General features: G+C 56.4%; 7 protein-coding genes across 7 annotated transcripts; 3 read left to right on the top strand and 4 right to left on the bottom strand.

The window, feature by feature from the left end:
* Window positions 1-154: 154 nt before the first annotated feature.
* BP01DRAFT_414137 (uncharacterized protein) lies at window positions 155-2,446 on the top strand (the record flags this gene model as incomplete). The annotated part of the gene is made up of 3 exons (XM_025579040.1): window positions 155-319; window positions 381-2,159; window positions 2,331-2,446. Exons 1-3 carry the CDS (start codon window positions 265-267, stop codon window positions 2,444-2,446), a joined length of 1,950 nt encoding a protein of 649 aa, XP_025433821.1. The 5' UTR covers window positions 155-264.
* BP01DRAFT_198816 (glycoside hydrolase family 13 protein) lies at window positions 2,371-4,769 on the bottom strand. Its single transcript, XM_025571010.1, has 3 exons — window positions 4,173-4,769; window positions 3,349-4,108; window positions 2,371-3,265 (listed from the first exon to the last, which is right to left on the bottom strand). The coding sequence occupies exons 1-3, from the start codon at window positions 4,642-4,644 to the stop codon at window positions 2,728-2,730; spliced, it is 1,770 nt and encodes a 589-aa protein (XP_025433820.1). The 5' UTR covers window positions 4,645-4,769; the 3' UTR covers window positions 2,371-2,727.
* Window positions 4,770-5,396: 627 nt separating this feature from the next.
* Window positions 5,397-5,893, top strand: BP01DRAFT_380394 (Dabb family protein; the record flags this gene model as incomplete). Its single annotated transcript, XM_025577220.1, has 4 exons — window positions 5,397-5,415; window positions 5,482-5,568; window positions 5,638-5,773; window positions 5,833-5,893. The coding sequence occupies 4 exons, from the start codon at window positions 5,397-5,399 to the stop codon at window positions 5,891-5,893; spliced, it is 303 nt and encodes a 100-aa protein (XP_025433819.1).
* On the bottom strand, window positions 5,823-7,031 carry BP01DRAFT_198718 (uncharacterized protein). Its single transcript, XM_025571009.1, has 2 exons — window positions 6,474-7,031; window positions 5,823-6,397 (listed from the first exon to the last, which is right to left on the bottom strand). Exons 1-2 carry the CDS (start codon window positions 6,850-6,852, stop codon window positions 6,105-6,107), a joined length of 672 nt encoding a protein of 223 aa, XP_025433818.1. The 5' UTR covers window positions 6,853-7,031; the 3' UTR covers window positions 5,823-6,104.
* A 641-nt stretch (window positions 7,032-7,672) lies between these two features.
* Window positions 7,673-8,537, top strand: BP01DRAFT_421543 (molybdopterin synthase catalytic subunit). Its single transcript, XM_025579520.1, has one exon. The coding sequence runs from the start codon at window positions 7,822-7,824 to the stop codon at window positions 8,404-8,406; it is 585 nt and encodes a 194-aa protein (XP_025433817.1). The 5' UTR covers window positions 7,673-7,821; the 3' UTR covers window positions 8,407-8,537.
* A 28-nt stretch (window positions 8,538-8,565) lies between these two features.
* BP01DRAFT_335431 (SCO family protein) lies at window positions 8,566-9,764 on the bottom strand. Its single transcript, XM_025573195.1, has 3 exons — window positions 9,221-9,764; window positions 8,800-9,124; window positions 8,566-8,724 (listed from the first exon to the last, which is right to left on the bottom strand). The coding sequence occupies exons 1-3, from the start codon at window positions 9,674-9,676 to the stop codon at window positions 8,603-8,605; spliced, it is 903 nt and encodes a 300-aa protein (XP_025433816.1). The 5' UTR covers window positions 9,677-9,764; the 3' UTR covers window positions 8,566-8,602.
* A 430-nt stretch (window positions 9,765-10,194) lies between these two features.
* Window positions 10,195-13,051, bottom strand: BP01DRAFT_409212 (uncharacterized protein; the record flags this gene model as incomplete). Its single annotated transcript, XM_025578845.1, has 3 exons — window positions 10,195-12,612; window positions 12,976-12,980; window positions 13,029-13,051. The coding sequence occupies 3 exons, from the start codon at window positions 13,049-13,051 to the stop codon at window positions 10,274-10,276; spliced, it is 2,367 nt and encodes a 788-aa protein (XP_025433815.1). The 3' UTR covers window positions 10,195-10,273.
* Window positions 13,052-13,676: the final 625 nt, after the last annotated feature.

Below are 13,676 nucleotides of genomic sequence, written 5' to 3'. Positions count from 1 at the left end.
ACCTCTATTCCTGTTGCCTAATCGCTCACCCAATCGGTCGTGCAGGGCAGACTATTGTGGTCCGAGGAGCGTCCGTATGACAGGGGGGTTGCAATAGTGCAGAGGCGCCTCCATTCCAGGCAGCAAAAGTCAGCGAAGCGTGGCTTGGATCGAACTCCGATGCTTCCTCGATCATTCCTGGGCCCGAATAACCTCATCATCATATAAAACGTCCATCCCAACGATCCGACTCTGTGGTGCAGTCTGAGCCATCCCTGCTACACCATGAAGCTGACAGCCCTTTCTCTTTCGACGGTGCTTGCTCTGGGGTCTTTCCCTGGTAAGTTGAATCAGCTTACTCTCACCAAGCATCCCGATGCTGACAACATGCCATACAACAGGCAGCAGGTCTGTGCCTACTTCGAGCGACTTGACAACTCAAGATATCTCGCGACGTGCCCTCTCCAACGCCCCCGATGGATATGCTCCCAGCAATGTGACCTGCCCTTCCAGCAGACCCACGATTCGAAGCGCATCGACGCTCTCGAAGAATGAGACTGCATGGCTCGATGTGCGCCGTCAGCAGACTATCCCAGCCATGAAAGACTTCTTCGGGCATCTCAACATGAGCGACTTCGACGCGGTCTCCTACATCACCCAGCATGCCTCCAACGTCTCCAACCTCCCCAACATCGGCATCGCGGTATCGGGCGGAGGCTACCGGGCCTTGACCAACGGGGCCGGCGCACTCAAGGCCTTCGACAGCCGCACGGAGGGCTCGACCCAAAGCGGCCAACTGGGGGGGCTTCTGCAGGCGGCAACGTATGTCTCCGGCTTGTCTGGCGGCGGCTGGCTGCTGGGATCGGTCTACATCAACAACTTCACCACCATTTCCAACCTCCAGACCTACAAGGAAGGCGAGGTGTGGCAGTTCCAAAACTCGATCATCAAGGGCCCCAAGACCAAAGGGCTGCAGATCTGGGACACGGCCCAGTACTACGAGGAACTGGTCAAGGTGGTCGCAGGCAAACGCGATGCGGGCTTCAACATCTCCTTCACCGATTACTGGGGCCGCGCGCTCTCCTACCAACTCATCAAGGCCACCGACGGCGGTCCCAGCTACACATGGTCGTCCATCGCCTTGACCGACGACTTCCGTGCCGGCAAAATGCCCCTGCCGCTCCTCGTCGCGGACGGACGCAACCCCGGCGAGATCCTGGTGGGCAGCAACTCGACCGTCTACGAGTTCAACCCCTGGGAATTCGGCAGCTTCGACCCCTCCATCTTCGCCTTCGCGCCGCTCGAGTACCTGGGCTCGTATTTCGAAGAGGGCCGCGTGCCCCGCAACTCCACCTGCGTGCGCGGCTACGACAACGCCGGGTTCGTGATGGGCACCTCCTCCAGCCTCTTTAACCAATTCATCCTCAAGCTCAACACCACCGACCTACCCAGCACCCTCAAAGACATCGCCGCCGAGATCCTCGAGGAGCTGGGCGACCGCAACGACGACATCGCCATCTACGCGCCCAACCCGTTCTACCGATACCACCACGAGCAAACCGCCCACCTCAACGTCGTCGACGGCGGCGAGGACAAGCAGAACCTGCCCCTGCACCCGCTGATCCAGCCGACGCGCCAGGTGGATGTGATTTTCGCCGTCGACTCCTCCGCCAGCACCGCCAACCACTGGCCCAACGGCAGCCCGCTGGTGGCGACCTACGAGCGCAGCCAGAACGCCAGCGGCGCCGGCAACGGCACCGTCTTCCCCAGCATCCCCGACAAAAACACCTTCGTCAACCTCGGACTCAATACGCGGCCCACCTTCTTTGGCTGCAACAGCTCCAATCTCACCGCTCCGGCGCCGCTGCTGGTCTACCTGCCCAACTACCCCTATACGACCTACTCGAACAAGTCGACCTTCCAGCTCACCTACGCGATCTCCGAGCGCGACGAGATGATCACCAATGGATATAATGTCGTCACCATGGCCAACGGCACCCGCGAGGCCTTCGCCGACTGGCCCACCTGCGCCGGCTGTGCCGTGCTGGCGCGCTCATTCGACCGTACGCAAACGGAGGTCCCGGCCGTCTGCGCCCGCTGCTTTGAGAAGTACTGTTGGGATGGCACGCGCAACAGCACGGAGCCGGCGACGTACGAGCCGAGCGTGTTGCTGGCGGCGGGTGCGAAGACGTCGACGGCGGCGAGGGGGTTGCGGGAGGGTGTGGGTGGTGGGCGGTGGCTGGATGTGTATTTCGCTGTGATGGTTGTTGCGCTGTGGCCGTGGTTGGGTTAGCTCGCTCTGGTAGAATGTGATCAGTACGTATAGAGTGACCAACCTAAACAGAACATAGCCTCCTCAAGAGACATACAAGCGATTCTCAATCTTATCCATCACCGGGAGCGTGGTGGTGCTGGTGGTGAGACAACAGTACAGAAGAGAAGGCATGAAGACGTCAGTAACGACTAGCATAGAATGGCCGGGGTGGGTGATTGACTGCCCATATCAATAAGTGTTACGCCAGTTTTCTTCCTTGAGGGAGATACTTGAAGACCAGAAGATGGGTTTGCCACCTTTCAGGGATGCTGAGCACTGAGTGATTGATGTCTTGCATTCTGAATTGACTTAAATTCTTCATCTCATCACATTTACAGTACCAGATATCAATTCTATGCTTGAGGGGACTCAATCCCAAACCCCGTGGCATTACACTGGCTAAATGCTCCTTCACTGATTTTCGATACCTGATCTCACGCCTGCACCAGCGCAACCACCGCCTCATATGGACGAAGCGACCATTGCCCACCACCCCCCGTAAACCGTTCCTGGGTCGATGCCGCGCTTCCATATGTATTCAGGACAACATCCTGCACGCCTTGGATGCCATTTGCAGCGGGATCCCACTCCAGCGTCTTCTCGGTCCAATTAGCCAGCACCAGCGCCTTGTGGTTCTCGTACTGCCGGGTGTAGGCGAAAATCTCCTCGTTCGCCCGGTCAACCAGCTCATAATCCCCGTAGACAAAAATGTCGTGGTACTTCTTCCGTAGCCCCAACACAGACGACCAGTAGTGATACGTCGACTGCGGGTCCTGGACCTGCGCCTCCGCGTTGACGCGCTCGAAGTCCGGGTTGACCGACATCCAGGGCTTGACGTTCGGCCCGGTGAACCCCCCGTTGGGAGCTGCGGACCATTGCACCGGGGTTCGCCCGTTGTCGCGGGACTTCTTCTGGTACTCCTGTCGGGCGATCTTGTGCGCTTCAGTGTCGTCGGGCTTGTGTGCGAGGAGCCTGCAATGGAACAGAACGTCAGTCTCGGTTTCGCACAGCCCCCATATTCCTGTCATTTCTCTCGTTCCCCGGTGGAGACGTACCTATGCCAGTGGTTCAGACAGTCAATGTCCTTATACTCACTCATGTCCCAGTCCACGGGGACATTCCTCATCCCCAGCTCCTGGCCCTGATACACAAACGGCGTACCGGACTGCAGCGCCAGCACGGTCGCCAGCATCTTGCCAGCCGCGGTGCGGTACTCCTCCTTGGCGTTCGTGAACCGGTCAATCGACCGCGGCTGATCATGATTTTCCCAGTACAGCGCATTCCAGCCATCGTTCTCGTACATGAACTTCTGCCAGGTTTCGAAGAACGACTTGAGGTCCGTGAGCTTCCAGCTGCCGGGCTCGAACTTATCGTACGGGCCGTGGTCAATGTCGACGTGCTCGAAGTTGAAGATCATGTTGATCTCGTGGCGATCGAAGCGCACCGCCCGGAGGACCTCGTTGGTGTCCTTGACAAAAGGCATCTCCCCGACACTGAAGGCGTCGTACTCCGTCAGGATCTGCCCGATGCCCTGCAGGTACTCATGCAGCCGGGGGCCGTTGGCGTAGTACTTGTCGCCCCATTGCCAGGGCGTGCGCGGGTCCTGGACCGGGGCATCCGGAAAGCGCTGGTCCTTGCTGATGAAGTTGATGACATCCATGCGGAACCCGTCGGCACCCTTGTCCAGCCAGAAGCGCACAATCTCGTGCACCGCCTGGCGCACGGGCGGATGTTCCCAATTGAGATCGGGCTGTTCGGTCGCGTACAGATGGAGGTAGTATTCCTGGGTGTGCTCGTCCCATTGCCAGGCGCTTCCTGCAGGGGTTGTCAGTGTCAGGCCAAAATAAATTGCATCACAGGGGGAGGGAGTCGAAATTACCCTGGAAATGTGACACCCAGTTGTTAGGGGGCTGGCGATTGCCCTGCTCGTCATAGCGAGCCGGTTTCCAGACGTACCAGTTGCGGTACTCGTTGTCCTTGGAGCGGCGCGACTGCTTGAACCACTCGTGCTGGTCGCTGGTGTGATTGACCACGAGATCCATGAGAAGCTTCATCCCCCGCTCGTGGCAGCCCTGGATCAGCTTCTCGACGTCCGCGACCGTGCCGTACTCCTCGGCGATGCTGTAGTAGTCCGAAATATCGTACCCCATGTCGACCTGGGGAGATTTGTACGAAGGGCATAGCCACACAATATCGACCCCGAGATTCTTGATATAGTCCAATTTGGAGACAATTCCGGGGATGTCGCCAATGCCGTCATCGTTGCTGTCTTTGAAGGAGGCGGGCCAGATCTGATAGACGGAGCTTTCCTTCCACCAGGCGCGGTGGATCTGGGAGGAGGGTTTGGGCATCACGGGGGATGAGGAGGGAGGGAAAATGGGGGGTATCACTTTTGAAGACCGGCATGAGGGGTGCACATCCTTCTTATTTGTTGGCAAGGAGGGGCAGTGCGTTGCTGTGCTGTGCTGCTGCTGCCCCTCGACGATCAACTCGGCTGCGTCTCATGCGGAGAAATTCTCGGTGGGTTTGCTTTGTCCACTTCTCTAGGATGATGGTATGCCACTCAGACAGAGTAAGTTACTCCAAATCCAAGTGGATCGATCAATCAATCAATTGGACGACACCCTCTTTGCCGGACAGTTTTGCACTCGATCGCCTTTGAAGTACGTGCGCAGGTGGTGGGGAGAGATGAGATGATGCTATTGGGGGAGGGGCAGCAACAACCGCCAACTGGCAACGCCACAAACTGCAGCAGCAGCTCATTCCCGATCTTCTACTACTACGGAGGAGTATATATCATTAGTGTCCACCAAGCTTACAATAGAGCGTGGCCATGAAAATCTCGTCCTTACTCCTGAGAGTCAGATTGACGAAATGAGTCAATTAACTCACTAGGCGTTATCATATATAGTACGCTTGTAAGATAATTCGGGCAAAGGAATGAACCGGAATCCTTCCCCCACGGCACTCGGACAATCTCCGTCCGCGACTAACTAGTATAAAGTAAGCCTTATCTCCTCTGTCATATGAAAGCTGACCTTCCCAGCTTCATATCTCACTCAAAAACAAAAATACCACACTGATCATAGTAGAACCCTCCAACATGGCCCTCTACCACATCGGTAATTGCTGCCCTGCTCCCTCCCCCCACCCCCATGGAAATCAACAACTGATAAAGTCTCACTCAGTCCTCTTCCGCCTCAAGCCCGGCGTCACCAAGGCACAACTGAATCAGTGGACCAGCGTGGCAAATGGCATGGTCGGCCAGGTTCCCGGTAAGCTGGCCCTCATCCATGTCCTCCCGAGCAAGCGGAGGTGATCAGGCCCAAACTGACCCATGCTAGGACTCCGCCAACTTAAGGCCGGCACTCCCCTCGCGGCCACTGCTGCCCGGGCCAAGGGCTTTGATATGGGACTAGTGGCCATCCTGGAGAAGCCGGACGACTTACCGACTTATGCGGCGCATCCGGCGCATCTGGAGTGAGTGGATCCGTGCTGCTTGCTGTGCGCAAATGAGACCGCGAGACTAATTGAAGCAGGGTGCAAAAACTCCGGGAGGAGCTGTGTGAGGATACATTGGTGTATGACTTGGAGTTTTGAGAAATGGAGTGCAGGCTTACACTGCGAACCTAGCAGGATGGAGGCAGTCGATAGGGAACTTGTATTAGTACTGGCAACACCCTCTGTAATAGCGCAATCTCATTTGAATATACCTGCAGTGGTGAGTGGCCACTACACATCTGGTAGACAAGATCATCATACATCATACGTGGCTTGCACGGTGACTCGACCAAGGTCGAACCGGAAGAAATCAATGGCAAGCCTTTCCATACTTCCTCAACCGCCAGTAGTTGTACGGCAACGGCGCCAGGTACCCCGCCCCCACAGACACGGCAGCTGCAAGCCAGAATCGCGGATCGCCCACGTTGATCACCCCGCCGGTCAGATGGTAGTCCACCGCATTTTCGGCTAGCTCCATCGCCAGCATGGAGACCATGCTCATTCCCATGGCTGTGCGGCAGGCCACGGGCAGGGACAGCTGGTCTGCTCCCCGCCAGAGGAGATAGGTCTCGAGAACGATAGATGTGGTTATGCCCGAGGCCACTGTTCGAGACATAGCACGTCAGTGGTCATCGCCCATACGCTCGAGAAATTGGAAGGGGGGAGGGGAGGAAAATACTGGACAGTCCCATAATCGGGCCAATCCCAAGAGTCGGCGCGAAAGACTGCAATATCCACAGGGCTGAGAAGTCGCCGACGGTGCAGCCGACGAGACACCGGAGGGTGTTGATCCGGGCTCGCTTCCAGGAGGAGCGACAGGTCCAGAATGAGCGACTTAGGATGGAGGAAGTTGATGGCCGTGGCGGAGAGTTTTCGGAGGGTCTAGACGAGCTGGGTTGGGCTGAAGGAGTCTTGCTGTGGCAAGGGGTTGACTTTTCCTTGGGTGAAGCACCGGCTTGGTGGTATACTCGAGCGCTAAAGAGGGGAGTTATAGACGGTGATAGTCTTGGCCGTACTAAGACAGCGGATGTGCCGTGGAGATACATCTTGGATACCATTTCTGTATGCTCTCGAGAGATAAAGTCGAGGACGTGGAGATCCGAATGACGGGGTGCGTCTATTCTTTATGGCACAAATCTCTGCCTCCTGACGCGAAAATCGCGCATCGGCGACTGAGCCGGGGACTTGATCGGTAGGCCCCTGTTGTCACGCCGAGTGTGTGAGTGAGCCCGATTTTCTGTCAAGTATGATTTGTTGAGCTGAGATATGAATCTTTTATCAATGTGATGCCGTGAGTGAAGCCAACTCAAGGCTCGATTGATTGAGATTGTGTTGCGATGTAGTTTATCCTACTACCTCCCAGCATAGCAACTTCGTGGCCTAACTTCACGTCAGCTCATTACCATCATGCAGTCAACAATACTTACTTGCTTCACTTGCGATCCCTCAATCCTCTAGGCCTTGATGTTTTTAAGTTATTTGCGAATCGGGGATGTACTAGGCATGTGGTTCGTAGTGCAGCGCCAACAAAAGCTTAGATCACAAATATCTCACATAGTAGAACCATGCAATCTCAATATACAAAATCAATGTTGCAAAGAGATTGCCATCCATGAAAGCGACCTCAACAACTTTCTAACACTAGTATAGAAGTGAGCAGTCTTTACTCGACCCCGAGGCATCGAGTCCCAAAGAGGCTAATCCCAAAATTTGCCACTAGTCCGGATCCAGAAGACACCGCAAGTTCCGACCGACTCGGGCCCGGCCGCCCGACCGCCTGCTTTGATCGGACAGCAGGACAGCTCCCCGCCGATCCCTGATAAGCTAATCTGGAATGGAGTCATCGCATGTGCAATTGTGCTTCAATCTGGTGAAATCCATTGAGATTCTACATCCTCCACACGAGCTCACTGCAGCGCCTGTTCAGAATACAACCATCGCGACAGCCCCTTCAAAGCAATCCGCACAAAACAAACCAGTGCACCACCACTGAACCACCAACATCCACTCCTACTATTAAATCCACGATGTCCACTACAAACCATCCACCAGCACAAAACCAACAACAACAACAACCACAACCACAACAAGCCTCGGAATCCATCCCCCTCCCCGCCCACCTCGACCCCACCACCTACCCTCGCACAACCACCGACCCAACCCTCAACACGCACATCACCCTAACCTACTCCCCGCTCGACGCCACCGCCGCACTCGCGAGAGTCTCCTCCCCGCAGGCGGGCGCCAACGTGCTCTTCCTCGGCACCACGCGCAACACCTTTGGCGACCGCCCCGTCGCCCAGCTCAGCTACACCGCCTACCCGCCCCTGGCGCTGAAGACGCTGAGTGGCATCGCGGCGGAGGCGGTGCGCACGCACGGGCTGCTGGGCGTAGTGATCGCGCACCGGCTGGGCGACGTGCCCATCGCGGAGAGCAGTCTTGTGATTGCGGTGAGCGCGGCTCACCGCGGCGCCGCGTGGCGGGCCGGCGAGGAAGTGCTGGAGCGGTGTAAAGAGAAAGCGGAGATTTGGAAGCGGGAGGTGTTTGTCGATGGGGGTGGAGAGTGGAGGGAGAACCGCGAGAGGGATCGGGAGGGGAATTTGCTGGTTTAGGAGGTGTATGCTGGGATCATAATAGACACAAAACAAAACAAAACAAAGCTAGAAAAGTCCCGTGGTAGTCCCGCATCCCGTCGGCGGACATACAGAGTCTTCATGATTTTACCGAGTAGGGTATTATATAGTACACGCATTGGCCGGCCCCCCAGCCCCCCGGCCCCCCGGCCCCCAAGAATCAAGCACAATCCCATTAATCCTTCCGCAAAGGCTTGCCCTCGCGCTTCCAGTCGTTGATGTGCTCCATGATGGTCCGCGTAGCGGAATCAGGCGTGTCCTGGCGTCCAATACACTCCACAAAGTCGTTGTCAGGATCTAGAAAAGTCGAGGAGCGTTAGCCATGGAGCCATATCCCATCAGAAACCGCCCCGGAACAAGAAAATAACTCACCCATCAGGTAAAAGTAGATACTGTGATCCACCAGGTAATCCTCTCCCGGCTTGACGTCCCGCGGAGTACTAAAGTACACCCGGTACTGCTTGCACACATTCTTGACCTGCTCGTACGTGCCCGTCAACCCGATAATGCCCGGGTGGAACTCCTTGAGGTACTCGCGCAAGACCTCGGGCGTATCGCGGACCGGGTCGCAAGTGATGAAAACCGGCAGGAAGATCTTCTCGCCGCCCGTCGCTTCGTTGACCTTGTCAATGATCTCGGCCATCTTGTCCAGCTCGTCCGGGCAGATATCCGGACAGTGCGTGAATCCAAAGTACACCTGGTGGTTCCCACCGCAAAGAAGGAAATGTCAGTGGTCATCCCCCCTCCAAAAAAAAAAAAAAAAAAAACAAGAGGAAGACATGGGGACACTCACAAAACTATACTTTCCCTTCAAATCCTCCGCCGTAAACTCCTTCCCATCCAGATCCTTCAACGTGAATGGACCCCCGACCTTCGGCTTGCCCACTCCCTTGCTCAGCTCCGCGATGCGCTTGCGCTCCAACCGTTCCTTCTCCACCCGGAAATAGATGATCATGCCGCCGCCCGTCAGCACGAACAGGAGCGCCGACTTCCACGAGAACGGGCCCGTGGAGTTCCGGGCCTTGAGCTGGCCCATGCTCGGCGCTTTGCAGTGAGTCGGGGAGGTTGAAAATGCGCGGCGGAGGGTCGTGATGCCATTGCTGCTGCGCGTGCGGGCGGCTTGTTCGGGGCCCACGGAGAAGAAGGTTGGGCGTGCAAGAGTTCGAGTGACCGGGGATTCGAGGGAGAGCAGGGAAGTGCGCGATGCACGCGCGAGAATGCGGCCCGCGGGTCGGATCGAGGAGGCCATGATGCTGTGCTGGAATCGATTGATGCGGAGAGGAGGAGGGCGAGGAATGGGCTGATTACGCGGAGTTTTCGTTTCACAGGCGGAGGACTACGGCGGTCGGCCGCGGGTTGGGATGCGTTTCAGTCCGGCGGGCCGGGGTTTGCTGGATGATTTCCATTTACGGTTTAGTGCAATCGGCACTTTGACTGTACGTCACGTGTGTTGTCTATAGCTAACTATCAGAAGACTCCGTACTCGAGGACTTTCATCGCACAGAATGCAAGACTGCTGATGTCATGACTTGTAGCATTACAATAGATACGTCGCGTCCTTTCTTGATAGCAAAGCTGGGTTGCCATCCATTGAGATGGTTTCCCCTGCCAACAGCGCGCTCATTGGACCTCACAGTCGCAGTTCGAGAAAGGCATATGCAGTTGAATGGTATGGCACATGGAAAGTGATTGGAGCAAACGGGATAAAACAGAACAAAGAGGTATTGTCATAGGGAGAACAAAAGGGGAATGCATGAACGAACAGTAACGGAAACAAAAGCGAAACGGCCTTCCGGCAGATGCTGGATGCGCTCCATGATGCATGTACGGCAAAGCTGACCATCTCTCACTGTACACTTCGACTGGCCATACTGGCACGACTCGGTGTAGTTCGTGGCTCTTCCTCCTCAATGACATCGCTCAGCCGAGTAGGGTGGCGATGTCGAGGAGTCATTGATTCCCATCCAGAGCCGACACCCCAGCCGGAGCCACTGTAGTCGGCGGCTTGATTGTACCCTCCGTAGATCGAGCCCGAAGATGCAGGAAGCGACCCAGGGGGGTAGCCTGATTCGTCGAGAGAGCCGTGCTCGTAATCATCGCTCCCTTCGGACATGGTAGGAGGATACACAACTGGGCCTTGTGGGTTGCGGCGATAGCTAGATCCAAACTCGTCTTCCCCAGGTTCACTGCTGGCCACACTGGGACCATAAGATCGGTCGTCATTCTCGGATGTCGGTCGAGCGGGGTAGCCAGCTTCCGGATCGTAGTAGTGTGCAGGATACTGGCGTTGAGTTTCTGGAGACGAGGTCGGTGGCTGTCCCTCGACAAAAGGATCCGTACCAGTAGGCGATGCGGCAGGCTCGCCGTAATATTGACCTTCGGTGTCCGCTGTGCTTTTTGGCGCTTCCTCTCCACTGGCAGCTCCACCGGTAGCATAGGGGCTCTCGTGGGTCTGGGGACGAGTGCTCGAAGCTTGACGGTGCGAGGCGCCAGTAACCATCGGCACCACTTGCACCCCTCCCACCAATGTAGGCTCACCATTACGAAGCGAATTAGTCCTTTCGCGCTCCTCCTGCTCGCGCCGACCAAGTTCCTCCCAGGCGCGGCGGGCCTCTTCTTTGGAGATCTGCAACTCACGACGCATCTCTTTCAGCAGTTCTTCCACGCGGGTCTTGTCACTTTCCGCCTTCTGTAAGGAGGCAAGAGCCTCTGAGCGCGCTTGTCGTTCAGTCCGGATCTGTCGCTCCAGCTCTGCTTGCAATTCCTTCGCCCGTTCCTGTTCCGTGCGGGTGTCGAAGAACCAGCGCTGGAATTTTCGTTCGGAAGACGCACGCAACCGCTGCAGCTCTACGACGGCATGGAAAAGGTTGGCCCCAGCCGCAGAGAGATCCGTCACTTGACGGGCCATCTGCTGGCTCAGAGGGTCCCGTTCGAGGGCTTCATTGTTCTGCTCCAGCTTGCGAATCCAATAGCCAGTCAATCCTTCCCAGTGCGACGAGAGTGTCTCCCAGCGTTCGAAAGCATGAGGAAAAGGAACTCGACGATTTTGCTGCTGACTTTGAGACCCCGTGCCGGGTTGCTTCGAAGCAGCGGCTTGGCCTTGGGGCTTCGAGCCCCCGGCTGAGCCCTGGGGCGGGATTTGCGACGGCTGAGCTGGATTGGGTTGTCCTGCCGAAGTTGTTGGCCGGGCATAACCATGCCCCGCGCCGGTACCCGGGGCCTGCGTGGGCGAAAATGGTTCCGGTCGCCGAGCGTTGCTAGCGGATCGTTCTGGAATGGCCGCGGTGCGTGATTCTTGCGCTTCGAGCCCCGCGGGAGCCCTTTGCGTCGGTCTCCTCTGTGGTCCTCTGTCACCAGCAACGCCAGCAGCGTAAGGCTGCGCTGGCCCTTGAGCCTTGCTTTGCTCTTGCTCCCTATCCTTAGCTTCCTGTTCTGCCTTCTTGCGAGCCTCGCGATCCCGGCGCTGTCTCATGATATCTGTCGGAGTCCGTACCCCACTCGGAGGGTGTGGATTCACGGGCACCGGGCCTTGGGCAACCCGCGAAGATCCATTCTGGGTACGGCCATTGGCACTGAAGCCCGTCGAGCCAGGGATGCCTGCTACGTCGGCCATGGGCGCATTCACTTCTTCCCAGTCGGTTGTGAAAGGAAACGGTTTTCGAATCGCTTCTTCCAGAGTCCAGAGGATGGCAGATGCTGTACGAGGAGAAACTCGTGTGGACCGACGGGGCCAGTACGAGGTGTCTGCCCGCTCAAGGTGGTCTTCCGGTGCCGAATTGGCCTCGTCGTCGTCGTAGTCCGTATGTGCCTCGGATAGCGCAGGGGGTAGTGCTGCAATACCGTTACCACCGTGTTCTGAGACAGACTGCACGAAGACAGGAATTGATTGCTCTATTTGGGCGGGGCGTCCGGATACATCGACCGATGGTGGGCGTTGGAAATGACGAGAAGTTCTCCGCAACAATCGAGTGCTTCCCAGAGCACTGGAGGGGCGAAGTTCTCGGTCAAAAGTAGGTTCAGGTAAGGGTCGGGGAGCAGCCTGCTGCTGGCGTTGCGGTGAAAGAGTGGTCAACGTATGAGGGTCGTGAACTTCGTAGGTCTCGTCAAATGTGCCGCGATAAGGATAAGACACTGCCGCGATAGTTTGTGGGTGAAGCGGATGCGGATGCGACGACAACTTGAGTTCTGGGGAATTAAATTCTCTTTCAATGGATTCCCAGGAACAGGCGGCTTGCGATCGAAGATACGCTTGGCTAACGTGTCAGGGGGACTGTGCAGCTTTGGCAGGACTCCGCTTTCTGTCTTGTCCAGCACACGCACGATACACCTGGCCACTGGAAGACAGACAATGGTAGGTCAGTAGGAGACAAAGTGGAATGTGGGTATCCTTCGGGGATTGAAACACGGGGGGGAGACCAGCAAAGAGGGTGAGAAGAGGATTTCAGAGCGAGCCACGCGATTAGAATTGGGAGTGGCTGGTCGAATGAGAAGGAGTGTTGTTTGTGGGAAAATGCGATGGCTGGGAGTGGGAGGGAGTTGCGCGCTCACCTGTTCTTCCTGTTCCTGAAAAAAGCGCCCTGCCAGACCGTAACGAGCACTACTCAGAGAGGGCCGTGGCCGGCATGGAGCAGGGTGAGACAGCCCAATGCTTCCTGGGCTAGTAAGGAGACGCCTAACCCAAGGAGCGGTCTGGGGAAAATTGAAGAGAATAGGTAGGTAGAGTAAATAATAACTCCGTGAGGTACAAGTGGTACAAGTAAGAGATAGAAAAGAAGAAATCGAGGAAAGCAGAAGCTGGGAAGATGAAACGGGGGTGGGAGTTTTTAGCCGGGAACCAAAGAATAGGTAGGAACGTACCAAAGTTGAATCAGAATCTCTTCTTTTTCTTCTTCTCTCTCTACTCCCTCCGTAGTCTCTACCCGATCGTATTCACCACTCAATGGCCATGGCCAGTGCGATTATACAGTGACGTTGTTGATTTACCACTTCCACTGCGCAAGGACCACAGCAGCCAAAGTTGTCTGTCTTCCTTGCCTTCCAGCCCCCCCTCTCCTTCGCCTGCACAGCAACTACAGGTTGCACACAGCTCAATCAAGGACGAACTGCGACTCGTCAGACAACAACTGACAGTCTGACTACCCAAGATGACTGATTGATTCCTATCGATTCGTTTGGGCGCACAGTATTATGTTCCTTCGGTTGATCGCTGTGATTAACCGCCCTGTCGATCAGTGTTGAATCTCTATGTA

Source organism: Aspergillus saccharolyticus (genome assembly GCF_003184585.1).
Source record: "Aspergillus saccharolyticus JOP 1030-1 unplaced genomic scaffold BP01scaffold_6, whole genome shotgun sequence".
Taxonomy (NCBI): domain Eukaryota; kingdom Fungi; phylum Ascomycota; class Eurotiomycetes; order Eurotiales; family Aspergillaceae; genus Aspergillus; species Aspergillus saccharolyticus.
The sequence above is the reverse complement of the archived record's forward strand: the minus strand, read 5'-3'. Positions and strand labels throughout refer to the sequence as shown.

What these genes read in the sequence shown, in the direction of transcription:
- BP01DRAFT_198816 (XM_025571010.1), bottom strand. Translation starts at nt 4,644, where the DNA reads ATGCCCAAACCCTCCTCCCAGATCCACCGCGCCTGGTGGAAGGAAAGC. An exon ending in CTGGGTGTCACATTTCCAGG is followed by an intron (nt 4,109 to 4,172) that starts GTAATTTCGACT and finishes CAACCCCTGCAG; the next exon opens with GAAGCGCCTGGCAATGGGAC. An exon ending in TGTCTGAACCACTGGCATAG is followed by an intron (nt 3,266 to 3,348) that starts GTACGTCTCCAC and finishes GTTCCATTGCAG; the next exon opens with GCTCCTCGCACACAAGCCCG.
- BP01DRAFT_198718 (XM_025571009.1), bottom strand. Translation starts at nt 6,852, where the DNA reads ATGGTATCCAAGATGTATCTCCACGGCACATCCGCTGTCTTAGTACGG. An exon ending in CCCGATTATGGGACTGTCCA is followed by an intron (nt 6,398 to 6,473) that starts GTATTTTCCTCC and finishes TGTCTCGAACAG; the next exon opens with TGGCCTCGGGCATAACCACA.
- BP01DRAFT_421543 (XM_025579520.1), top strand. Translation starts at nt 7,822, where the DNA reads ATGTCCACTACAAACCATCCACCAGCACAAAACCAACAACAACAACAA.
- BP01DRAFT_335431 (XM_025573195.1), bottom strand. Translation starts at nt 9,676, where the DNA reads ATGGCCTCCTCGATCCGACCCGCGGGCCGCATTCTCGCGCGTGCATCG. An exon ending in TGAAGGGAAAGTATAGTTTT is followed by an intron (nt 9,125 to 9,220) that starts GTGAGTGTCCCC and finishes GGGAACCACCAG; the next exon opens with GTGTACTTTGGATTCACGCA. An exon ending in TATCTACTTTTACCTGATGG is followed by an intron (nt 8,725 to 8,799) that starts GTGAGTTATTTT and finishes CGACTTTTCTAG; the next exon opens with ATCCTGACAACGACTTTGTG.